The sequence below is a fragment of the Hemitrygon akajei genome, chromosome 15 (assembly GCF_048418815.1).
Source record: "Hemitrygon akajei chromosome 15, sHemAka1.3, whole genome shotgun sequence".
NCBI lineage: Eukaryota > Metazoa > Chordata > Chondrichthyes > Myliobatiformes > Dasyatidae > Hemitrygon > Hemitrygon akajei.
Genome location: NC_133138.1, coordinates 18417172 through 18443940, shown reverse-complemented (window position 1 = coordinate 18443940; position 26769 = coordinate 18417172). Strand labels below are relative to the sequence as shown.

At 37.6% G+C, this 26769-nt stretch overlaps 1 protein-coding gene across 6 annotated transcripts in view; it reads left to right on the top strand.

The window, feature by feature from the left end:
• The window catches only part of aff4 (AF4/FMR2 family, member 4), a 117848-nt gene that overhangs the window by 34816 nt on the left and 56263 nt on the right, over positions 1-26769 (top strand). For 4 of the 6 annotated variants that reach the window (XM_073067268.1, XM_073067267.1, XM_073067266.1 and 1 more), the window contains 5 exons: positions 736-1566; positions 13564-13608; positions 14763-14849; positions 15827-15863; positions 17265-17316. In XM_073067268.1, the coding sequence (XP_072923369.1) occupies positions 736-1566; positions 13564-13608; positions 14763-14849; positions 15827-15863; positions 17265-17316 (1052 nt within the window). The remainder of the gene's footprint in view (positions 1-735; positions 1567-13563; positions 13609-14762; positions 14850-15826; positions 15864-17264; positions 17317-26769) is intronic. The other 2 variants (XM_073067271.1, XM_073067270.1) reach the window with 1 other exon arrangement.

Sequence of the window (26769 nt, the reverse complement as noted above, 5' to 3'; positions counted from 1 at the left end):
CCTGAGTGAAGAAATCCCCTTCAATATTTCACCTTACACACTTAACCTATGACCTTCACTTCTACTCTCACACAACCTCTGTGGAAAAAGCCTATTTACATTAACTCTAATAAACCCCTCATAATTTTATACACCCCGATCATATCTCCTACATTCAAGGGAATGAAGTACTAACCTATTCAACTTTTCCCTATAACGTAGGTCCTCAAGTACCAGCACCGTCCTTGTAAATTTTCTTTGTGCTCTTTCAATCTTATTGATATCTTTCCTGTAGGTTTTTGAACAAAACTACACACTTCAACTTCAACATAATCTCCCAACTCCTGCACTCAGTGCTTTGATTTATGAAGGCCAATTTGCCATAAAATTCTTCTTATGACATTATTTACTTGTGACACCAGTTTCAAGGAATTATGGATCTGTATGCCCAGAGCCCACTGTTCTACGGCAATCTTCATTGCCCTTCTTTACACTGTGTAAGTCTTACCCTGGTTTGTTTTCCCAAACTGAAACACCTCATATTTACTGCAACACCTCACATTTACTGCATTAAATTCCATCAGCCACTTTTCTACCCATTTTTCCAGGTAGTCCAGACCCCGCTGCAAACTTGATGGCCTTTCTTGCCCTCGATCTTGGTGTCATGGTGTCATCTGCAAGTTTTCTGATAATTATTGGTGATTAATTATTATTGTTACTCTCACAGTTGGCTAAAACATTTTTTAATCAAAACAGGGGAGAACAGAAGATAAACTTTCCAGCAGAATCCAGAGCATGTTGGGAAATTATGATGAAATGAAAGACTTCATAGGAGACAGGTCTCTTCAAAAATTCAATGACATACCCAAAGGGACAGTTGCATCAACTACAGATGAGAAATCTGATCAAGCTTTCTTTGCTGAGCAAAGACACAGTGCATCTCACCAAAGCAGTAAATGGACTCCAGTGGGTCCGGCAGCCTCTGCTCCTAGTACTTCATCACAGTCACAAAAGAGATCAAATTCAGGCCTGCAGAGTAGCCATGGCAGTAGCCAAAGACACGGTGGTAGCAGCAGCAGTACTGGGAGTGGCAGTAGCCAGAGACATGATCGTGATTCATACAGTAGCAATCGTAAGAGAAGTGGGCAGCATGGATCTGAACATTCAAAGTCCCATTCAGTCAGTCCAGCAAAGCCACCTGCAGTTTCTTCGTCTTTAAGTTCAAATCTTTCCAGGTCTCTAGGAAGCGACCACCATAGTAAAGAGCGCCATCGGTCCAAATCTCCCCGTGATCTGGATGCTACCTGGGATTCTCCATCGCGTGTTCATACCTTTTCTGCTAGTGGGCAGCATACTTCTCAATCTTTCACTCCTGCATTGATGTCCAAACCCAGTTCCATGTTACAGAAGCCCACTGCATATGTAAGGCCAATGGATGGACAGGATCAAGCGCCTAATGAATCAGTAGAACCGAAGATACCTTCTGAGCATTATAGTAGCCAGTCTCATGGTAGCAGTCTGGCAGAAATGAAGTCTGGCAACAAAGTACTACTTTCGAAACTAAAAATTCCATCTCAACCAGTGGAGGTAAGCATGCTTTCTAAATGTTTGATCCTGCTGATTTAAAAAAAGATTACTGTTGAATGTTGAAATTTTATGAAATTGTCCATTGCTTTAAGTGACATCTTGTAGTAGAATGAAGGTTAAGTGATTTGTGTTCATTACAAAATTTAAATGTTATTGGTGGACCAAATAGATTTCATAGCTTATTTAAAATAGAAATTGAAATTTTGGTGATGTACCAGTTCCTTAAACTAACTCAAGCGCTTACAGTTTTACATCTAATAGATCTGTAAGGAGATATAAATGCTTGAACAGCACTTAACTGAAGCGTTTAGACTAAATACACTTATGATATCGCAGGTGATTAATCCTCATTAACTTCTCAGAGAAGTCAGAAGCAAAGGCTTTCTGCCCTGAGTTTTGAGATTTTTTTTCTGTCTACCCAGTCTCTGGCAGTCAATTCTATTGTTTATGACAACAAATCATCTTTTAGGGTTGCTTCTGCATTTGGGACCCTTTTTACATAGATAACAGCTTAATTCTCCATTTTCTTCTGGATGGAGCAGTTTTTGGAGAGGTTTATTACCATTTCACTCTCATCTGATCTAGTTGTCAACTGTATATTAAATAATTGTTCAGGACAGTTCTTACCAATGCTCAATAAGGTTTTCTGGTGTTGAGCATCCTTTCCAAATCTTCTCAATTTACTCATGGCACACTTAACTTTCTTTCTTTTTAACGAAGTTGGGCAGGTTTAAAGTGTAGACAATACAATTCTAATCATTCACCATCTAATGATTTGGAAATCGTGATACTTCAGTGCATGTCTGATAAGATTATGTAGGTCTCACTGCCTTCCGCCCTTCTCACTCATGCCATTTCCGCACTTTCCTGCCCACTGGGACTTGAGTTCCTGTTCAGTTCTTCCATTCTCCCCTCTCCTCCTATCCTATTTCTTATACTTTCATTTCTCACTGGCTAAGGACCCAATTCCTATACCATCTCTTCCCACCCTCCACCCTGTCCCACTTTCTGCTCATTGGAGCCTCTATTTAATCATACCTGGTTACACAGTATTTCTTATACTAAGTAACATCTGGTTTTTTTTAAGTCAAGTTGAAGTGCATGGTGATATTAATTGAAATGACATCTATTAATCCAGAAAGTTTGGCAGTCTGAGTTCTGAGTATGCTGGGTTATAAGGGTTTTACTGTACCTTGCATTTTCTAGCAGTGCCACATATTTGTAACAAAGTACATAAAGCTTAATCTTGAGCCACTGTATGACTCTTGATCAATAGCTTCAGTCAAGCTGTTAGTTTATCACATAGTAACCAATTAAATAACAGTATTTCAGTTTGAATACAATTTCCATTGAGACTTACCCAGAGACAGAATTGTAGATGTGCATTAATCAAGAAACCCATTCCTTTGTACCCTGTTATGCAATCACTGAATTAAATAGGTCATTATTCTTTACATAGTTTTGCTTAAACTAATTCAAAATTGAATAGTTTGCCCCAGATTCAGCTATAATGTTTGCTGATTTGATTGCATGTCCACAACTATATGAAGTGAAATGGCTTCTTGTTTGTAGACTACAAAGCTACTGCTGATTAGCACAATATTTATTATCATTACAAATTATTTCTAGTCTTTTCTGTTTTTCCACGATATCCTGAAGTGGGAAGGTGATCAGCCAGAGATTGTGGTACATATTGGTACCGAATACATAGGTAGGAAAAGGGAGGAGGTCCAGAAAACAGAATACAGGGAGTTAGAAAAGAAGCTAAGAAGCAGGAGTATGAGAGCAGTAATCTCGAGGTTACTGCCTGTGCCATGCAACAGTGAGTATAGGAATAGAGTGAGGTGGAGGATAAACGTGTGGCTGAGAGATTGGAGCAGGGGGCAAGGGTTCAGATTTCTGTATCATTGGGACTTCTCTTGGGGCAGGCGTGACCTGTACAGTAAGGATGGTTGCACTTGAATCTGAGAGGGACCAATATCCTGGTGGGGAGGTTTGCTAAGGCTATTGGGGAAGAGTTTAACCTAGAATTGATGGGGGGTAGGAACCAAACTGAAGAGATGGAGGGAAAGGGCGGTTGGCTCACAAATAGAGAAAGCTTGTAGGCAGTATGAGAGGGAGGATAGGCAGGTGATAGAGAAGAGATGCGCTCAGACTGATGGTTTGAGATGAGTCTGTTTTAATGTGAGGAGTATCATGAACAAAGCGAATGAGCTTAGAGCATAGATCAGTACTTGAAGCTATGATGTTGTGGCCATTACAGAGACCTGGATGGCTCAGGGACAGGAATGGCTACTTAAAGTGCCAGGCTTTAGATGTTTCAGAAGGGACAAGGAGAGAGGCAAAGGAGGTGGGGGCATGGTATTGCTGATCAGTAATAGTGTCAGGGCTGCAGAAAAGGAGGAAGTCATGGAGGGATTGTCTACTGAGTTGTTTACTCGGTGGAAGTTAGAAACAGGAAGGGGTCAATAACTCTACTGGGTGTTTTTTTTTTAATAGACCACCCAATAGTAACAGGAAAATCGAGGAGCAAATAGGAAGGCAGATTCTGAAAAGATGTAATAATAACAGGGTTGTCGTGGTGGGAAATATTAATTTCCCAAATATTGATTGGCATCTCCCTAGAGCAAGGGGTTTAGATGGGGTGGGGTTTGTTAGGTATGTTCAGGAAGGTTTCCTGACACAATATGTAGATAAGCCTACAAGAGGAGAGGCTGTACTTGATCTGGTATTGGGAAGTGAACCTGGTCAAGTGTCAGGTCTCTCAGTGGGAGAGCATTTTGGAGATAGTGATCACAATTCTATCTCCTTTACCATAGCATTACAGAGGGATAGGAACAGACAAGTTAGGAAAGCATTTAATTGGAGTAAGGGGAAATATGAAGCTATCAGGCAGGAACTTGGAAGCATAAATTGGGAACAGATGTTATCAGTGAAATGTACAGCAGAAATGTGGCAAATCTGCAGGGGATATTTGCATGGCATTCTGCATAGCTCCGATCCAATGAGACTGGGACAAGGAACCATGGTGTACAACGGCTATAGAAAATCAAGTCAAGAAGAAAAGAAAAGCTTACAAAAGGTTCAAAAAACTAGGTAATGGTGGAGATCTAGAAGATTATAAGGCTAGCAGAAAGGAGTTTAAGAATGAAATTAGGAGAGCCAGAAGGGGCCATGAGAAGGCCTTGGCGGACAGGGTTAAGGAAAACCCCAAGGCATTCTACAAGTATGTGAGGAGCAAGAGGATAAGATGTGAGAGAATAGGATCAATCAAGTGTGACAGAGGAGAAGTGTGTATGGAACTGGAGGAATTAACAGAGGTACTTAATGAATACTTTGCTTCATATTCACTACGGGGAAAAAACTTTTGCGATTGTGAGGATGACTTGCAGCTGACTGAAAAGCTTGAGGATATAGACATTAAGAAAGAGAATGTGCTGGAGCTTTTGGAAAGCATCGTTGGATAAGTCACCAGTATTGGATGGGACATACCGCAGGCTACTGTGGGAGGCGAGAGAGGAGATTGCTGAGCCTCTGGCAATGATCTTTGCATTATCAGTGAGGACGGGAGAGGTTCCAGAGGATTGGAGGGTTGCGGATGTTGTTCCTTTATTCAAGAAAGGGAGTAGAGATAGCCCAGGAAATTATAGAGCAGTGAGTCTTACTTCAGTTGTTGGTAAGTTGATGGTGAAGATACTGAGTGGCAGGATTTATGAACATTTGGAGAGACATAATATGATTAGGAATAGTCAGCATGGCTTTGTCAAAGGCAGGTCGTGTCTTACGAGCCTGATTGAATTTTTTGAGAATGTGACTAAACACGTTGAAGACAGAGCAGTGAATGTAGCAGTGACTTCAGCAAGGCATTTGATAAGGTACCCCATGCAAGGCTTAATGAGAAAGTAAGGAGGCATGGGATCCAAGGGGACCTTGTTTTGTGGATCCAGAATTGGCTTACCCACAGAAGGCAAAGAGTGGTTGTAGACAGGTCATATTCTGCTTCTTGGTTGGTGACCAGTGGTGTGTCTCAGCGATCTGTTCTGGGTCCCTTTCTCTCTGTGATTTTTAATAAATGACCTGGATGAGGAAGAGGAGGGATGGGTTAGTAAATTTGCTGATGACACAAAGGTTGGGGTTGTTGTGGATAGTGTGGGGGGCTGTCAGAGGTTACAGCAGGACATCGATAGGATGCAAATCTGGACGGAGTTCAACCCAGATAAGTGTGAGGTGGTTCATTTTGGTAGTTCAAATATGATGGCAGAATCTAGTATTAATGGCAAGACTCTTGGCAGTGTGGAAGATAAGAGGGATCTTGGGGTCTGAGTCCATAGGACACTCAAAGCTGCTGTGCAGGTTGACTCTGGTTAAGAAGGCATATGGTGCATTGGTTTTCATCAGTCATGGGATTGAGTTTAAGAGCCGAGAGGTAATGTTGCAGCTATATAGGACCATGGTCAGACCCCACTTGGAGTACTGTGCTCAGTTCTGGTTGCCTCATTACAGGAAGGATGTGGAAACCATAGAAAGGGTGCAGAGGAGATTTACAAGGATGTTGCCTGGATTGGGGAGCATGCCTTATGAGAATACGTTGAGTGAACACTGACTTTTCTCCTTGGAGTGAGGAAGGATGAGAGGTGACCTGATAGAAGTGCTTTAAGATGATAAGAGGCATTGATAGTGTGGATTGTCAGGGCTGAAATGGCTAATGCAAGAGGGCATAGTTTTAAGGTGCTTAGAAGTAGCTACAGAGGAGATGTCGGGGGTAAGATTTTAACAGAGTGAGTGGTGAGTGTGTGGAATGGGCTGCCGGTGATGGTGGTGGAGATGGATACAATAGGGTCTTTTAAGAGATTCTTGGATAGGTACACGGAGCTTAGAAAAATAGCAGGCGATGCGTAATGCTAGATAATTTCTAAAGTGAGTACGTATTCGGCACAGCATTGTGGGCCAAAGTGCCTGTATTGTGCTGCAGGTTTTCTATGTTCTATGTTTACTGTTGTCCAAGTAAATTGGAGTATCTCTGCCCAGTCAGGAAAGACCCGTAGTAGGTAAAATACAGTCTTCTATTCTTTTGTTTATTCCTGGTTCAGAATTTATTAAGGGCTCTTTTGAGCAACACTGAGTGAATGTGTAGAACAGCTGGTTCTTGTTAAGGCAGTTTGTGTTTTCCACTGAGTAATGTTGAATTATGTTTGGTATTGTTAACAGCCATATTTGTTCCAGTCAATCAGTAATATTTTACTGAATTTTCAGCTTATGCTCAACCAGGTTCAAAAGAAAAATATAAATATTTGAATAGGCTGTATACTTGGCCTTCCGGCATCCATGAGAAACAAGGGGTGATAGCTTCATGAGTACGCTGGTTCGTGAGAAACTCTCCAAAAAATACTATTCTGGCATATCCTTTTCAATAAATTGACCAACAATATCTAATCTTTTCATTCTTTTAAATGTTTCACCCGGCATTGTATGAAGGCAGTCCATTATCTGCACTACGTGTCTGCCTGATTTTGCTCATTTGGGTGCACTGAATGAATTCCTCCCATAACTATTAAGAACTAATACCATGGGGGACGTCACGTGATGACGTAGGATCGAGACGCTGGAACCCAGCTCTCCCGTAAAAAGTTAATAAATTAATGTCTAAATGAAGAAAAGTTAGTCAGTACCTTCTAAAAGTTACTTATAAACTACTCCGGATTGTGTCAAGCTATGCCTCAAAGAAGGAAGATGAAGAAAACTAATACCGGGAAGATTATGCAAGTTGGAACAAGAACAAGGCCCGCGTCTACCGAGGAACCGCGGTCTCAGGTGCATTATACCACCGACAATACGGAACAGGAGACTGCGGCAACATTGGCCATTCCTAAAGGGAAAGGCCATCGTGAGCTGCGCAAACGCGAAGGATGGAGCATGCGCAAACGGGAGCAACAAAAACTACAAAGCCCAGCTACCACTGCAACTGAAAGTGATAGCGAATCGGAGGGAGAGTCAAATCTCTCGGAAGGATCAGATGAAGAAGAAGTTAAAAGTCCTTCTAGAAATATAGAAAAGACTTTGAGGCAAATAATGCGTAAATTAGACACATTAAAAGTAATTAAAAATAATCAAAAAATACTCGAAAAAAAATGACCAAAATGGAGATTATGCTTGATAAAATAATAGAGACAGGAAAAAATGGAAAAAAGAATTACGGACTTGGAAACTACAACAGAGGACATGGTTGAAAGAATGGACAAAATAGAAAATGAAAATGCTGCTTGGGCATCAGAAAGAAAACAATTTATGGAAAAAATTGATAAGCTTGAAAATTTCAGTAGACGAAATAATATTAAAATTGTTGGACTTAAAGAAGATATAGAAGGAGAAGATCCAATAAATTTTTTTCAAAAATGGATCCCTGAAAAATTGGAAATGGAAGGAGAAATTCCAATTGAGATCGAAAGGGTTCATAGATCCTTAAGGTCAAGACCTCGAGCTGATCAAAACCCACGATCAATTTTGATAAAATGCTTATGATACCAAGACAAAGAAAAGATCCTGAAGGCCGCTGCCCAAAGTGCCAAAAATAGAAACGGGCCATTGATGATAGCAGGGAAACCAGTACTTTTTTATCCTGATAGTTTATCCTGATAAGTTACAACCTGTTGAAGAGAAAGAAGGAATTTAACCCAGTGAAAAAAGCCTTATGGGTAAAGGGTTATAAATTTACAATGCGTCATCCAGCAACACTGATAATTTTTTTGGAGGAGGGAAAAATTTTTTTTCCCGATTATCGAAAAGTGGAGGAGTTTGTACAAGAACTTCCATCTATTCATTAATTACATATAGAGGCTTCCAAACGTAATGGATTAAAGATGAAGATAGACCCAACGAACAGAAGTGATGGACATTTATGGATATTATAGAAGAGAAAAGCAAAATTTTAGGAATACTAAATGAGAATAGTATTTTTTTTTCCTCTTCTTATACATATACTTTTTTGTGTTGCGGTGGGGCTGGGGAGCTTTGGATCGGTTACTGCAGGATTCACGTGTGTAATCATGGCGGTTGCCATGACCCGTACAGCAGAGGGGGGTAATGTTGTGTTTTTTTTCCACAACATTAGTAGGGGGGTATTTTGTTTTTTTCTTTATATTTTAATTTTCTTCTATCTTTTTGCCTGGATGATTGGTGGGGACACACATAGCAACATGGAGATTTTTATAAAGATTTCCCAGGATACCACGAAAGTTGAAAGATTAGGTATTATTATAGATTGGAGTAATATAATTTAAAAAAATGACTAATCTACTAAATTTTTTAAGTTTTAATGTTAATGGGCTTAATGGGCCAGTAAAAAGAAAAAGAATTTTAACATATATTAAAAAAATGAAAACAGATATAGCTTTTTTTACAAGAAACTCATTTAACAGACACAGAACATCAGAAATTAAAAAGACTGGGTTGGAAATGTTATTGCAGCTTCATTTAATTCAAAGGCGAGAGGAGTTGCAATTTTGCTTAACAAAAATCTACCAATTAAAATACAAAACGTATTAATTGATTCGGCGGGGAGATATCTAATTATACACTGTCAAATTTTTTCAGAACTATGGACCCTTATGAACATTTATGCACCAAATGAAAATGATGTAAAATTCATACAGGAGGTCTTTTTGAATTTGGCTAACGCACATGATAAAATATTAATAGGTGGAGATTTTAATTTTTGTCTAGATCCAGTTTTAGATAGATCAACAAAGGTTACAAAATCAAAAGCAGTAAAATTAACTCTATCATTGATGAAAGACTTAAATCTGATTGATATATGGAGAAGAATTAATCCAAAAGATAGAGATTATTCATTTTATTCAAATAGACATAAAACATATTCAAGGATAGATTTTTTCCTATTATCAACGAATATTCAAGATAGAGTGAAAAATATGGAATATAAAGCAAGAATATTGTCAGATCATTCTCCTTTAATAATGATAATGATAGATAAAGAGGAATCAGTTTATAGGTGGAGATTTAATTCAATATTATTAAAACGTCAAGACTTTTGTGATTTTATGAAAAAACAGATTCAGTTCTTTTTAGATATAAGTTCACATTCAGTTGATATATTTATAGTGTGGGAAGCAATGAAGGCATACTTGAGAGGTCAGATAATAAGTTATACTTCTAAAATTAAGAAGGAATATATGATAGAGATAGATCAATTGGAAAAAGAGATTACAAAATTAGAAAAAGATCCCAAAGAAATATGACAGAAGAAAAATGAAGACAACTTATTAACAAGAAGTTACAATATAATACTCTCCGAACATATCGAACAGAAAAAGCAATTATGAGAACTAAACAAAGATATTATGAACTAGGTGAAAGATCACATAAAGTTCTTGCGTGGCAGCTAAAAACAGATCAGACTTCTAAAACAATAAATGCAATTCGAACAAGAGTAAATAAAATTACTTATAAACCTTTAGAAATTAATGAAGCTTTTAAGAGTTTTTACTCTGAGTTGTACAAATCAGAATCACAAAATGACAATGTCAAGATAGAAAGGTTTCTATCACAAATAACTCTTCCAAAATTAAATACGGAAGAACAGAAGGGATTAGATATGCCTTTTACATTGAAAGAGGTCGAAGAAGCCCTAGGATCACTTCAAAGTAATAAATCTCCAGGAGAAGATGGTTTTCCGCCTGAATTCTATAAAAAGTTTAAAGATTTATTAATTCCTCCTCTTATGGAGTTAATACACCAAGCGGAAAGAACGCATAAACTTCCAGAATCTTTTTCGACAGCCATTTTAATAGTATTGCCAAAAAAAGATAGAGATCCATTAAAGCCATCATCATATAGACCGATTTCTTTATTAAATACTGATTATAAAATAATAGCAAAAATCTTATCTAATAGATTATCTAAATACTTACCAAAATGAGTACATATGGATCAAACAGGATTTATTAAAAATAGACAATCAGCAGATAATGTAACTCGCTTATTTAGTATAATTCATTTAGCACAGAAGAGGGAGGAAATGAGCGTGGCAGTTGCTTTAGATGCAGAAAAAGCATTTGATAGATTGGAGTGGGATTTTTTATTTAAGGTATTGGAAAAATACGGATTAGGAGTATCTTTTATAAAATGGATTAAAACCTTAAATACTAATCCCAAAGCTAAAGTAGTGACAAATGGTCAAATTTCAACACCATTTCAGTTAACAAGGTCAACTAGGCAAGGTTGTCCATTATCACCTGCTTTATTTGTGTTGGCAATAGAGCCATTAGCTGAATTGATTAGAATGGACCCAGATATTAAGGGTTTTAGAGTTAACCAGGAAGAATACAAGATTAACTTATTTGCTGATGATGTTCTGCTTTATCTAACAAATCCATTGCAATCGTTGCATAAATTATCCTATAGATTAGAAGAATATGGGAAAGTATCAGGTTACAAAATAAATTGGGATAAAAGTGAAATTTTACCTCTTACTAAAGGAGACTATAATCAATGTCGATCAATAACCCAATTTAGATGGCCGGCAAATGGTATAAAATATTTAGGTATAAGAGTCGATAATGATATAAAGAACATATACAAATTAAATTATTTACCACTATTGAAAAAAATTCAAGAAGATCTTGATAAATGGATGGTATTACCAATAACATTAGTAGGTAGAGTAAATACCATAAAAATGAATATATTCCCTAGATTACAATACTTATTTCAATCACTACCAATACAATTACCCCAGAAGTTTTTTCAAGAGCTGAATAAATATGTGAGGAAGTTTCTTTGGAAAGGTAAGATGTCAAGAATATCGTTGGAAAAATTGACATAGAAATTTGAGCTAGGAGGGTTACAACTTCCAAATTTTAAGAATTATTATAAAGCAAATCAACTTAGATGTATTGCATCTTTTTTTGAGAAAGACAAACCAGCATGGATCAGAATAGAACTAGATAAAATAGGAGAAAACATACCGGAAGACTTTATATATAAATGGGAATCTAAATGGATACGGGAAAAGAAAGAATCTCCTATATTAAAACATTTGATTGATTTATGGAATAAGATAAATGTTGACGATGAGACAAAGAAATCCTTATTAGCAAAGAGATCTTTAATTCAAAATAGACTTATTCCTTTTACAATGGATAATCAACTTTTATATAATTGGTTTCAAAAAGGGATTAGATATATAGGAGATTGTTTTGAAGGAGGTATATTAATGTCATTTGATCAATTAAAGAATAAATATAAAGTATCAAACAACACTCTTTTTTGTTACTTTCAACTAAGGGCTTATTTAAGAGAAAAGTTAGGTCAAACAATGTTACTACCGAAACCCAATGAAATAGAAACTTTAATTCAAAAAGGTAAGATTTAAAAATGTATCTCTTGTATGTATAATTTGATTCAAAAACAGGCAATTAAACAAGGAGTCCATAAGTCAAGACAAAAATGGGAAAGTGATTTGAATATCAAAATTGAAGAAAAAAACCGGTCAAGACTACGTCTTGAGAGTATGACAAATACAATAAACGTTCGATTAAGATTAGTGCAATACAATTTTTTACATCAACTATATATTACACCACAAAAAATAAATAAATTAAACCCAAATTTATCTGATCAGTGTTTCCGATGTAACCAAGAAATTGGTACTTTTTTACATTCTACTTGGTCTTGCTCTAAAATTCAACCTTTTTGGACAAATTTAAGAGTTTTACTGGAACAAATTATTGGAATACAACTTCCACACAACCCAATATTACTTTTACTAGGTAATATTGAAGGGATAAAACCGATATCCAAATTGAATAAATATCAGAAAGAATTTATAAAAATTGCATTGGCAGTAGCCAAAAAAGCTATTGCAGTGACTTGGAAATCGGATACATATCTAAGTATAGATCGTTGGAAGAACGAAATTTATGGCTGTATTCCACTTGAAAAAATTACTTATAATTTAAGAGATAAATATGAAACATTTTTGAAAATTTGGCGCCCTTATTTACAAAAGACAGGATTAAATATATAGGTGCTCTGAAGATGAAATAATTGGTTACTTGGGGAAAGAAATAAATATATATACTAAAGTTATTACGAACTCCATGGAGCATGTGGGGACCCTCCAATATCCAGGCATTCCTTTTTTTTCTTTCTTTCTTATTTTTTTAATAGGGATGTTGGGGGGAGGGGTTAAGGGGAGGGGGGCTGGGTAACATTTTTTTTTCATACACATTTATTCTGTAACTATTTGAAAACAATTAAAAAAAGTTTTAAAAAAAAGAACTAATACCATGTTATAGTACTGTAGTACTATTGGTAGTGGTCTAATTTGTCTGTATTTCATGTAATCTGTTACTCAGTTTGTCTCTTTGATACCTTTATAAACTATTTCCATAAAATGTCAGCTAATTTGGCCAGGTGCTTAATTAGCCCAAAATGTACTGGTCCCGATGTGTCCTAAATCACTGGAATCCACTATATAATTATAAAAAAAATATTTTTCAGGATCTGTGTGTCAAGACTATCATTTACTGCTCATCACAATTTTGACAAGGTTGTCATGAGCTCCCTTGAATCATTCCAGCGAGGGAATTCCATTACTGCTTTGTGCATAGGACAATTTGAAATATTTCCAATTCAGATAATTTTGAAAACTTTAACTAGAAAGTGAAAGTTTTAAAAAAACTGCAGATGCTGAAATCACCCCAGTGGGTCAACAGCAACTGAGGGCTATTGCACTTTGTGAGAAAATAAAGTTTTTCAGCTGAAATGTTCAGTCTTTATCCACAAATGCTGCTTCACCTGTGTGTTTCCAGTATTTTCTGTTTATTGTGGTTTGTTTCACCTTTTTTAAGGATGTAATCGTATTGGACCTAATTTAGTTTTGTTAATAATATTGTTAATGGTTTATTTGTAATGTTGGTGTATAACAGGAATGAAATGATCAGACAATCACTTTTCATTTCTTTTTAAACTTTTCAGTCTTCTGTCTCGGGAGATGCCAGCTGTGTGGATGAAATTTTGAAGGTATATTTCTGATTATGGGTAATAGTATTACTGTTTGGGCTATTTCCTTTCTATTCATACCTTTTCCAAAGTCCTTTATTTGAGGGGCTGATATTGCCTGGGCGTAATTCTGGAAGTCTTCATATGTTTTGGCCACAGTTTTCTTCTCTCACCCTTTTCACTTCAGTGCATGTTGGTTGCTTACCTTATGGTTAATTGTAAGCAAGATCAACATGGTGTTTTCAATTACTTTATAGGAAGGCCATATTTTCCTTTCATCAATAACTGAAGGAAATTATGCTTTTCTTCTACCTAATTAAACATACAGTATTAGTCAAATACAGCCATACAATCATAATGATGCTCAGTCAGAACAGATGATGCATTTAATCCATTGAGTTGCACTGAAGTAGCATGCACGAGTTCCAGTTGTTCTGGCTCAAGATAATTGCATCCCTAGAAATATGGTTGCTAATCCTCACTAGATCTCCTACGAGAACACTTCAAAATTTCCCAAAATTGGGTGTTTTATTTCCTGATTTTGCTAAACAATTTACATGATTAAGTGCAGAGCAGTGTTTTAGTCAGTAGAATAAAAAGTAATCCAAAATGGGTGGGAAGAACTGAAAGTATTTGATAATTGTGATAGTATGTTTATGTTCTATCATAAATGTGCTCTGCTTCAATCCATATAGTACAAATGCAGTTCAGTTTATTTGAGATTGTAGATCTAAAATGAAATGTGTTCAACCGTATGAAGTATTCTGAGTTTGTTGGTTGATCTCCTACGTGATCAAGTCAAAGGCCGAGAGTGATCTAAGGGGTAATTGATTTATTAGTTGATCATGCATAAATTAAGTCTTTTCAATATTTTCTTTACAAACATGGGAACCAAAATGCAAATTCATGTTGTAGGATTGCACTAGCAACTCTCTTGTTGATGGTGGGGGTGGTAACTAGATTTTAATACATGTACCAGTTTTCAACATAAAAATGGCCAACAAGAATTTACAATGAAATATATGGTTGTAGAATTAAATACATATTTAAGTTCTAGAATGCTTAATTTCTAACTGGTTTCATTTTAAATATTAACACAACTTAAAATAGCTTATTACTGTGGAAGCATCCAACATAGAGTAAAATTCTGACCCAGTGCATTCTGCGTGCTACAGGAAATGACTCACTCCTGGCCACCACCACTGACAGCGATTCATACACCATGCAAAGCTGAGCCATCAAAATTTCCATTTCCAACAAAGGTGGGTGTCTGCATTTACCTCTACAGAAATGGAATATTTGAATTTGGAATCAAAGGATTTAAGGAGAGAGGTTGTATGATGTAGCCAAGGAAAGAAGTCATGTAGATATGAACTTGTGATTGGAAGATGAAAGAGAAGAAATATCAAAAAATCAGTATGTTTCAAGCCATTACAGAGGAATTCACAATTGGCATTAACTTTGGTATATTTGTATCCTCTCTAGTGGGAAATATTTTGCATGCAGCCTGTCAGTATTTAATCTAACCATGCGGTCTTTCAAATTGAATGTGCTTAAATCAGACGTCGTGTAATTTTGAACAGCTCTTGATGGAAAATATTCATACCCAAGTTGAGGCACAATATGTCAACAGATTTAAATATTTGTACTAATACTTGACTGTAGAAAACATTAATTTTAAATATCGTTTGTATTCATTTATATTTATACTTAAAATACATAGAGTGTAAAGATAAATCAGTAATTAGCTTGAATGAATTCTGCTACTTTCCATCTTTAGAAGGTTGAAAAAATATTGTAGCTTAGAATTAACTGTGGTGTTTCTTCTCTCCATTTTTCTTTGTTTTCATGCTGCATCTGATCCTTTGTTTGACCTGTAGCTGTTCTTCCCTAACCACAAGATTCTTATCTGCATCAAAAGTTCATTTTAACTCTTAAGATTCAGGTTCTCTGACTAACAATCAATTAACAGATTTTGGTGAGTGGAAAGTTCATGTTGGTGAGTGTAGAAAATATTACTCACCTAGGTGGTGAGTAACCTTAAATTGTTGCTATGCCTCCAGAATTTGTATGAGTAAAATTGCAAAATGTGTATGAATTTGAAGGTAAAGTGCATTCTGAAAATTTACTAAGATTTGGATAGCCAGCAAATCAAGGAGTCGAAGAGGAGTTTGTTCCATTTCCAGTCCATTATTGTTGTGGTACATTTCATATTTTATATTGTCTTTTATTTTTTTAGGAATCTCAGCATGTTAACTACAGTGTACAAGGGCAGAGTAAGTATTTAAAGCTATTTACAATGAATTTCTTTCATAATGGGGTGTGACTTTCCTTTCAGTGGAAATTTATATCATCTGACTTACTAAGGTCAATGAAATAGGTGAAATTTCTTTTTATCTTACCTAAATGGGCATTGAACATGAATTTTAATTTCATTTTTTTAAGAGAAGGTAGACAGTAATAATGTATTTGCTTTTTGCAACCACAAATATCAGAAATAGACCTGTCATTACTGAACTACACATAAACTCACCCTGCGTTTCTTCATTTTGAAGTAGATGCCTACATGTGAACAAAAAAAAAGTTGGTTCATGGTCATTAAGGAGATACATAAACAAGGAGTTGAGCAACTTTTGAAATTTTGCATGAAACATTGTTTTTTACCATAACGACGAAAGAATTAATGAAAAACCCATGGTAGTGAAAGTTGGAAGCGAATTCTTCTTGACTCTATTCTAAATCTCTTCAGCTGTGTTCACTTTGTGCACCACAATTTTAATATCACCATATAATTAGTCAAGTTTCTAAAATATCACTTTCCTTCCACAATAAAAGCCTGGGGGGAATACCAAATGTGTTGCTTTTCTCCCCACTTAAGATTACCAGCACCCCACCATTCCTGATTCCACAAATTCTCCTTTCTTGCTAAATCAGGTTGCATAATCTCTGTCCTATTACACTTCAAGTTGACTGTATTGATAGCTGTCACCTTCTTAATATAATCTTGTTTGCAACTTTTCAACAGCTAGGCAATCGGATCATGAACGGCGGCTACAAAGCAAGAGTCATTGGATAGTATCTGAATGACCATAAGATAAAGGAGCAGAAATAGGCTATTCACTTCAAGTCTGCTCTGCCATTCAATCCTGGCTGATTTATTTTCTCCCTCAACCCCATTCTCCTGCCTTCCCCCTATTACCTTTCACACCCTTCCTGACCTCCACAGACATGAATTCAACAGATTCACCACCCACTGGTTAAGAACTTCCTCTTCATCTCTGTTCTAAATGAACGTCCTTATATTCTAAGGCTGTGCATTCTTTCTGGACTCCCGCTAATGCTAACATTCTCTTCACTCTATCTAGGCCTTTAAATATTCAGTAGGTTTCACTGAGATCACTTTCGTTATTCTTAAGTACAGTGACTAGAGGCCCAGAGCCATCAAACGCTCCTTAGAAATTAAATGAGAACTGTTTGAAGAGAAAAGTATCTTCAAAGTTTACTGATGCCATTTTTATTGTACTAGCATCAATTGAGCACAGATCATCCACTACCCAGGTGTACTTATTCTGATTAACGGAGGTTTTGTCTTACAAAATGTGTGCAAAGTTATTGCGCATAATAGGCCTAAAATTTTGGCCATTAAAAATATTTTAATAATGAGATTTTAATTGCAGAGAGGTACAATTCAACACCAAAGTCAACCTCCACTCATCCTCAAGCAAAATGGTAAGTAATTTTCATTTTGCTGTCCTTTGTAAAGTGCTTTCTGTATGCACATTGAAGCAATCATAAATCAGGTTTTCAAATTCAATGTACATAGGGATAGAGCATTTACTACCTGTTTGTTCTTCAACAGGAGCAACAGAATTCAGTGAAATCTGTTAAGTTGGGTGTGTGATGTCAGCAATACTACTCCATTTGGTGATTTCTTGTTGAACCTGATATTGTGCTCAATTGTTTTGGGAGTATGCAGATGGTGAAAGAGAAATGTAATGCTGTGGTTTCTGGTTAAGAACTGATTTTTCTCTGTATATGTTGCTGTATTTGGCCATTGACACAGAATTAGATGTGCACCAGCATTAGTTCTGAATTGAATTTTGATATGTGAAATGAGAACTGGTATATTCACCCAAGTTCAGAGGTACAGTGCAGGCTAGTGGTGATGTGTCTTGTGTACATCCAGGCAGGTTGCTTCATATGAGTGCATTGAGATATATAAAGGAAAAGCAATAATAATGCAGAGTAAAGTGTTACACTTACAGAAAAAGTACAGTTCAATGGACAATAAGCTGCAAGGCTATAATGCGACAGACTGAGAAATCAAAGAGCCCATCTTCATTGCACTAGGGATCATTCATAGTCTTCTCACAATGGGGTAGAAGTTGTCTTTGACACTGGTTCATGCTTTCAGGCTTTTTTTTTGCTCAGTGGGAGGGAGAGTAAAGAGAATATCCAGGGTGGATGGGGTCTTTGATTATGTTGGCTGCTTACTGAGACAGTGAGGTGTAAACAGTGTTTGTGAGGAGAGGCTGGTTTCAATGATGGCTAAGCTATGTCCACAACTCTGCTCTTTCTTGCAGTCCTGTTGCCGTATCAAGCTTTGAAGCATCCAGATAGGATGCCTCCTATGGTGCATATGTAAATGTTTGTGAAGGTCAAAGGGGACATGCCAGATTTCTGAAGAAGTAGAGACACCAGTCTGAATTCTTGGCTATGTGGTCTACGTGGTTCGATCACTGCAGGCTAGTGGTGATGTCCACTCTGTGGATTCTTATGTTTTAATACAAAGTTCTTTCAGAAGGTAGAAAAGATGCACAAAACTTGTTGCTTCATGATTGTTTTATTTAGCATTGTTAGAACAAAGGAAAATTGAAACTGACAGTGATAGAGGTCAGCTAAGCAAAGGGGGTGGTAGAAGTGAAATAAAACTCATGCAGCTCTTTTTATACTACATTGATAAGGGAAATTCAATTCAAATTCATAATGAAAGAGCTCTTATTCAAATAATGTAGCACCAAGAACTTTCCAGAATTGTACCAATGTAACCACCAGGCGACATATTGAACAACTGCATATATATATACTGTGGCCTTAGGAAGCATATTAATCTGTTATATGTATATAAGTACTTGAAATGCAAACAGGTAATTGTTAACCTGCAAAGAAAATAACAAACAGATGAATCCAACTGTCACCCCTTTGATTCTGAATCACACATTTAAAATTATTGCATCTGAAAATTCAGAAGCAGTAAAACTAACATATATGTTAAGTATAAAATAATCAAGATCTACCTAAGATAGGAAATATCAAAGGGTATGTATTCATAGTATTATGTCATTGTCAGGCAGATTAGTAGGCATACTTGTACGAGTTTTAACTATTCTATTAATTATTTCATTTAAACAAGCAAAACAATAAGTAAATTATGATGAGGCATATTAGTACGAATAATATGAGCTGTAATATTGAGTAACTCCAGCTTCTGAGGCTTAAATGAATCCAATCAAAGAAATTCCATCCATCAGATGTATTTTTGCTGCTGCTTTACAGATATGACCAGCCAAATTAGTTGTCTACAGACTTATCAGATATGTAAGCACAATACTCCTTCCCTGTAACTACCCATGTTCCCCCTTAACTGCTAAGAGAAGATCTAATACCATATGATTTGAAGACCCACCTTGCACATGGTGACCATTTCTGTTGTTACTTATCACAAGGTTTCATAGTGTCATCTCTTAACTTTTCTAAGGCTGCAGCAGCATTTTTAATCTTATTACTCCTTGCAACACCATAAAATGGATATACAATTGATGCAAAGCGATCTCTTTCTGATATGGCTCATTTACTTCTACACTCTGGAAGTAAAGGCAAGGTGTGTGTATGTCTTGTAGCAAGGAAAATAGTTAAATTAGTCATGAGGGATTTCAATATGTAGGTAGATTGGCAAAATCAGATTGGTGCTGGATTCCAAGAGGGGGAATTTCCAGAATGCCTATGAGATGGCTTTTTAGAGCAGTTTGTGGGTGAGCCTACTAGGGAATTGGCTGTTCTCGACTGGGTGTTGTGCAATGAACCAGAATTGATTAGAGAGCTTAACGTAAAGAAACCCTTGGCGAGTGCAGGGGAAGTGAACATAATATGATTGAATTCACCTTGAAATTTGAGAAGGAGAAGCTAAAGTCAGATGTATCAGTGTTGCAGTGATGTAAAAGGAATTACAGAGCCATGACAGAGGCATTGGCCAGGATTGATTGGCGAAGAAAACATTGGCAGGGATGATTCCAGAGCAGCAATGGCTGGAATTTCTGGAAGCAGTTTGGAAGGCACATGATATACAGTGGCATGCAAAAGTTTGGGCACCCCTGGTCAAAATTTCTGTTATTGTGAATAGCTAAAAGATGACCTGATTTCCAAAAGGCATAAAGTTAAAGATGACACATTTCTTGAATATTTTAAGCAAGATTACTTTTTTATTTCCATCTTTTATAGTTTCAAAATAACAAAAGAGGAAAAGGGCCCAAAGCATAAGTTTGGGCACCCTGCATGGTCAGTACTTAGTAACACCCCCTTTGGCAAGTATTACAGCTTGTAAACGCTTTCTGTAGCCAGCTAAGAGTCTTTCAATTCTTGTTTTGGGGATTTTCACCCCATCCTTCCTTGCAAAAGGCTCCTAGTTCTGTGAGGTTCTTGGGCCGTCTTGCATGCACTGTTCTTTTGAGGTCTACCCACAGATTTTCAATGATGTTTAGGTCGGGGGACTGAGGGCCATGGCAAAACCTTCAGCTTGCACCTCTTGAGGTAGTCCATTGTGGATTTTGAGGTGTGCTTAGGATCATTATCCTGTTGTAGAAGCCATCCTCTTTTCATCTTCAGCTTTTTTACAAACGGTGTGATGTTTGCTTCCAGAATTTGCTGGTATTTAATTGAATTTGCTCTCCCCTCTACCAGTGAAATGAAATGTTCCCCTTGCCACTGGCTGCAACACAAGCCCAGAGCATGATCAATCCACCCCCTTGCTTAACAGTTGGAGAGGTGTTCTTTTCATGAAATTCTGCACCCTCCTTTCTCCAAACAAACCTTTGTTCCTTGCAGCCAAAAAGTTCCATTTTTAACTTCATCAGTCCACAGGACTTGTTTCCAAAATGCATCAGGCTTGTTTAGATAGTTCTTTGCAAACTTTTGATGCTGAATTTTGTGATGAGGATGCAGGATAGGTTTTCTTCTGATGACTCTCCGTGAAGGTCATATTTGTGTAGGTGTCGCTGCACAGTAGAACAGTGCACCACCACTCCAGAGTCTGCTAAATCTTCCTGAAGGTCTTTTGCAGAAAAACGGGAATTTTGATTTGCCTTTCTAGCAATACTACGAGCAGTCCTCTTGGAAAGTTTTCTTGGTCTTCCAGACCTCAACTTGACCTTCACCGTTCCTGTTAACTGCCATTTCTTAATTACATTACGAACTGAAGAAACGGCTACCTGAAACCGCTTTGCTATCTTCTTATAGCCTTCTCCTGCTTTGTGGGCATCATTTATTTTAATTTTCAGAGTTCCAGGCAGCTGCTTAGAGGAGCCCATGGCTGCTGATTGTTGGGACAAGGTTTGAGGAGTCAGGGTATTTTTAAAGCTTTGAAATTTTCATCACCTGGCATTTCCTAACGATGACTGTGAACAGGCCATAGCCCTAACAAGCTAATTAACGTCTGAGACCTTGGTAAAAGTTATCTGAGAGCTCAAATCTCTTGGGGTTCCCAAACTTTTGCATGGTGCTCCTTTCCTTTTTTACACTCTATAAAAATGTGCAAAACAAAAATAATACACTAATCTTCCTTAAAATGTTGAAAAGAATGTTTCATCTTTAACTTTATGACTTTTGGAGATCAGTTCATCTTCTACTCACTTAACTATTCACAGTAACAGAAATTTTGACCGGGGGTACCCAAACTTTTGCATGCTACTGTATACATCACAAAGAGGAAGAGGTATTCTAAAGGCAAGATGACACAACCATGACTAACGAGAAGTCAAAACCAACATAAAAGCCAAGGAGAGAGCATGTAATGGAGCAAAAATTAGTGGGAAGTTAGAGGATTGGGAAGCTTTCAAATACCAACAGAGCACAACTTTAAAAAATCATTAAGAAGGTGAAGATTGAATACGAAAATAAGCTAGCCAGTAATATTAAAGAGGATACCAAAGGTTTCTTCAGATACGTAGTGTAAAAGAGAGGTGAGAGTAGATATCAAACTTTTGGAAAATGATGCTAGGGAGGTAGTAATGGGGGGGGGGAGAGAATAAGGAAATGGCAGATGAACTTAGTAAGCACTTTGCATCAGTCTTCAATGTGGAAGACACTAGCAGTATGATGGATGTTCCAGGTGTCATGAGTGTGTGAAGTTGCCATTACTAGGGAGAAAGTTCTTGGGAAATTGAAATGTCTGAAGGTAGTTAAGTCACCTGGATCGGGTGGTGTACAACCCAGGTTCTGAACAAGGTGGCTGAAGAGATTGTGGAGGCATTAGTAATGATCATTCAAGAATCACTAGATTCTGGAATGGTTCTGGAAGACTGGAAAATTGCAAATGTCATTCCACTGTTCAAGAAGGTGAGAGAGGCAGAAAGGAAATTATAGGCCAGTTAGTCTGACTGCAGTGGATGGGAAGATGTTGAAGTCAATTGTTAATGATGTGGTTTCAGGGTTCTTGGAGGCACATGATAAAACAAGCCTTTGTCAGCATAGTTTCTCAAGGGAAAATCTTGCTTGATGAAACTTTTGGAATTCTTTGAAGAAATAACAAGCCATGATAGACAAAGGAGAATCAATTGATGTGTACTTGGATTTTCAGAAGGCCTTTGACAAGGTGTCACACATGAGGCTGCTTGACCAGCTACAAGCCCATGGTATTACTGGAAAGGTTCTAACATGGATAAAGCAGTGGGTAATTGCAGGAAGCAAAGAGTGGGAATAAAGGCTGCCTTTTCTGGTTGGCTGCCAGCAACCAGTGTTCCACAAGGGTCTGTATGGGGCAGACTCTTTTCATGTTATATGTTAAGAATTTGAATATTGGAATTGATGGCTTTGTTAGAAAGTTTGCAGATGCTACAAAGATGGATGGAGGGACAGGTAGTTTTGGGAAAGAAGAGGACTTGGACGGATTAGGAGAATGGACAAAAGTGGGGGATGGAATACAGTGTCGGGAAATGTATGGCCATGCACTTTGTATTTTCTCTCCATTTAGGAAATGCCAAAGCTGAGGTGCAAAGGGACTTGGGAGTCATTGTGCAGGATTCCCTAAAGGTTAATTTGCAGGTTGAGTCTGGTGAAGGAGGCAAATGTGATCTTAGCATTCATTTCAAGAGGACTAGAATATAAAAGCAAGGATGTCATGTTGAGACTTTATAAAGCACTGGTGAGGCATCACTTGGAGTATTGTGAGCAGTTTTGGGCCCCTTATCTTAGAAAGGATGTGCTGAAATTGGAGAGGGTTCAAAGGAGGCTCACAAAAATGATTCCAGGTTCGAATGACTTGTCATACGATGCATCTGGGCCTGTATTCATTGGAGTTCAAAAGAATGAGGGCTGACCTCGTTGAAACCTATTAAATGGTGAAAGGCCTTGAGTAAGAGTAAATATTTTTACCATGGTGGGAGAATCTAAGACCAGAGTACATAGTCTCAGAATAGAGGGGCGTCCTTTTAGAATGGAGATGTGGAGGAGTGTCTTTAGCCAGAGAGTGTTGAATGTGTGGAGGCCAAGTCCTGATGTATGTTTAAGGCAGAGGTTGATAGATTCTTGATTGGTCAAAGCACGGAGGGATATGGGGAACGGAGGAGATTAGGGCTGAGAGAAAAAAATGGGTCATTGATGGGCCATGTGGCTTAATTTTGCTCATATATCTTAGGATCTGCTTAAGGAAAACATTTCCACATGTAAAGTACATATTGTTCCATGAATGTAGGCAATCTCTTAGTACTTGACAGGAGCTTTGCTGAATTGTGATGTTCTTCTAATGGGTACCATCAATGAAAATTTCTGAGGCTACATCCACACTACGCCAGATAAATCCATGACCAAAGCTTTTTCTCTTAATTTTTACCCTCCGTCCACACTAAAACGGCATTTTCGTCTCCTGAAACCTGAGCTTTTCAAAAATGCTTTCCAAGGTGGATATTTTTTAAAACGCTGCTCGGGAGATCAGTGTGGACGGGGTAACCAGAGACTTTTGAAAACACTATCAGACTGCAGCACGCTATTTCATTGTTTTCTTGAACGCAACCTAACAATTTCAGAACAGATGGCAACGAGACTGAAGCCAGAAGAGTTAGAAATGTACTCACCAAATACTTTGACCCATAACTTACTGAATAAATAAGTATACTGTACTCACTTTGCCCTATTTTCTGTCCTTGCTTGTATGAAGGTGGTTTACCTATTTATGCAAGTACTTCTCTGACAATAGATGTGTAACAGCCTAATGTAACATTGTATGGAAATACAAGCTAACACTGATTCAGACATGTTTTATACATTTAACAAGGTGCTTTATTAATGCAGCAGAGTTGGTCAGTTTTTCAATGTTCGTCATCAGCCGGGTCAATCTGTCCGTGAACTCCCTGTCGGTTGCCGCCATACGCTCCAGTATTTGTTTTTTTTAGTTTTAAGTTCTCCTGCGCGAGAGCCAACAGCTGTCCGTCGTTTTAAGTTTTTCTAGTCTGTAACTACACAAACGTGCACTTCTACGGCGAGATTTGACACCAAACATGTCGCTTGTTTTTGGTAGATGTGTCCTGCGCATGCGCAGGAGGAGGAGATTCGCCAAAATCCCAGTTTCAATGTGGATAGAGATATTTTCAAAAACGCATAGTGTGGACGCCTATCATTTTTACACGAAACCAGCGTTTTCAAAATTATCCGGTCTAGTGTGGATGTAGCCTGAATCATTACCCCATTTAAGACCATGCTCTACTGAAATGGTACCTTGTGTATTCAAGTAAAATTGAATGCACAAGGTACAATGGTTTTATAGTGAACATTTGAAAAGGTTTGAGAGCTTTGTCATGAACATTAGATGCGGATTTATCCCATGAATAGGGTCAGACATGATATTTCTTAAATCATGCTGATTATTTTCATAAATGATCTGGCTTAATGTGGTATGTGGGAGACATGCTCATTGTACATAGTACTGTGTAGAAGTCTAAGCTAAAATCAGAATTGAGTTTAACATTACTGCCATCTGTTGTGAAATTCATTAACCTGCCAGTAGTACAATGCAACACGATAATATAGGGAAAAAATCAATCTGTTATAGTAAGTATATAAAATAGTGCAAAAACAGAAACAATAAATGTGAGGTAGTGTTCAATATTCATTTAGAAATTGGATGGCAGAGGGTTCCTGTATCTCCTTTCTGACGGTAACAATGAGAAGAGGGTGATGAGGTCCTTAATGATGGATACCGCCTTTCTGAGGCACCACTCCTTGAAGTCTTGAAGACTACGCGGGCTAGTACCCAAGATAGAGTTGACTAATCTTACAGCTTTCTGTAGCTTTTGGTCCTGTGCTGTAGCACTGCCCCCATACTAGACGGTGATGCAGCCTTTCAGAATGCTCACTATGAAACATCTGTAGAAGTTTTTGAGTGTTTTAGGTGACAAACCAAATCTCTTCAAAACCCCAATGAAATGAAGCCACTGCCTTGCCTTCTTCATAGCTGGATCAATATGTTGGGACCAAATTAGATCCTCAGAGATCTTGATACTCAGGAACTTGAAATTGCTCACTCTCTTTACTTTTGATCCCTCTATGAAGATTGGTTTTTGTTCCCTCGTCTTGCCCTTTTCTGAAGACCACAGTCAGTTCTTTGGTCTTACTGGCGTTGAGTGCAAGGTTGTTGCTGCTGCACCACTCAACAAGCTGGGATATCTCATCTCCATCTTAGATTCTGCTATTATTGGTTGTATCATCATCAAATTTATAGATGTCATTCGAGCTATCACTAGCCACACAGTCATGGGTATATGGAGAGAATAGAGCAGTTGGATAAGCACACATCCCTGAGGTGTGCTAGTGTTGATCATCAGTGAGAGAAGATATTATTACACATACACTTGCAAGAAAATCCCCTGTTTTCTGCATTAATTTCTCATAAAATGTGATCTGATTATCTACAACTGGAGGAAATTCAGTACTGTTGCTACACTCCTGCAAAGATCACACCAAAGAGCACAACGTGCAATGCTGAAGGAGGTGAGAAACAACTAAAGGGTAACAACAAAAGACCTGCAGAAATCTTTAGGACTTGCTAAAGTCTCTGTCATTGTCCACTAAAAGAAAAACACCGAACAGGAATGGTGTTCATGGAAGAACACTACAGAGGAAACCACTGCTTTCCAAAAAAAAACATTGCTGCGGGTCTCAAGTTTGCAAAAGACCACCTGAATGTTCCAGAACACATCTGGGACAATGTTCTGTGGACAGATGAGCCAAAAGTTGAACTTTTTGGCAGAGATATTTTGAAGAAAAAGGGCACTACACACCAACACCAAAAACTCATGCCAACTGTGAAGCATGGTGGAAGGAGAATGATGGTTTGGGGCTGCTTTGCTGCCTCAGGGCCTGGACAGCTTGTAGTCATTAATGACAATGAATTCAAAATTGTGTCAAGACACTTTACAGGAGAATGTCAGGGTACTGGTCTATTATCTAAAGCTTAGTAGAAGTTGGATGATACAACAAGACACTGATCTGAAACACGAGTAAATCAATAACAGACTGGTTTAAAAAGAAAAACATTTGTGGTTTGGAATTCAGACCTTAACCCAATTGAGATGCTGTAGCACGACCTGAAGAGGGCTGTTCCTGCAAGGTTTCCCTGAAGTATTAATGAACTGAAACAGTTTTGTATGGGGAAATGGTCTAAAATGCCTCCTTGCCATTCTGCAAGTCTGATCAGCAGCTACAGGAAAGGTTTGTTGGGGGTTATTGTTGCTAAATAATAATAATGACAAAAATAAATAATATTAGAATAAATTTCATAAGTCAAGTAGTTGTAAATTTGCTTGAAGTCTTCTGGATGTTTGTGATTTGCTCACTGTAGCCCAGCAGCATAGGCACTGGATCTAGAGGTTACTACCACTTTAACCACAGTGCTTGTTGTCTTCATCGGGTACTAAT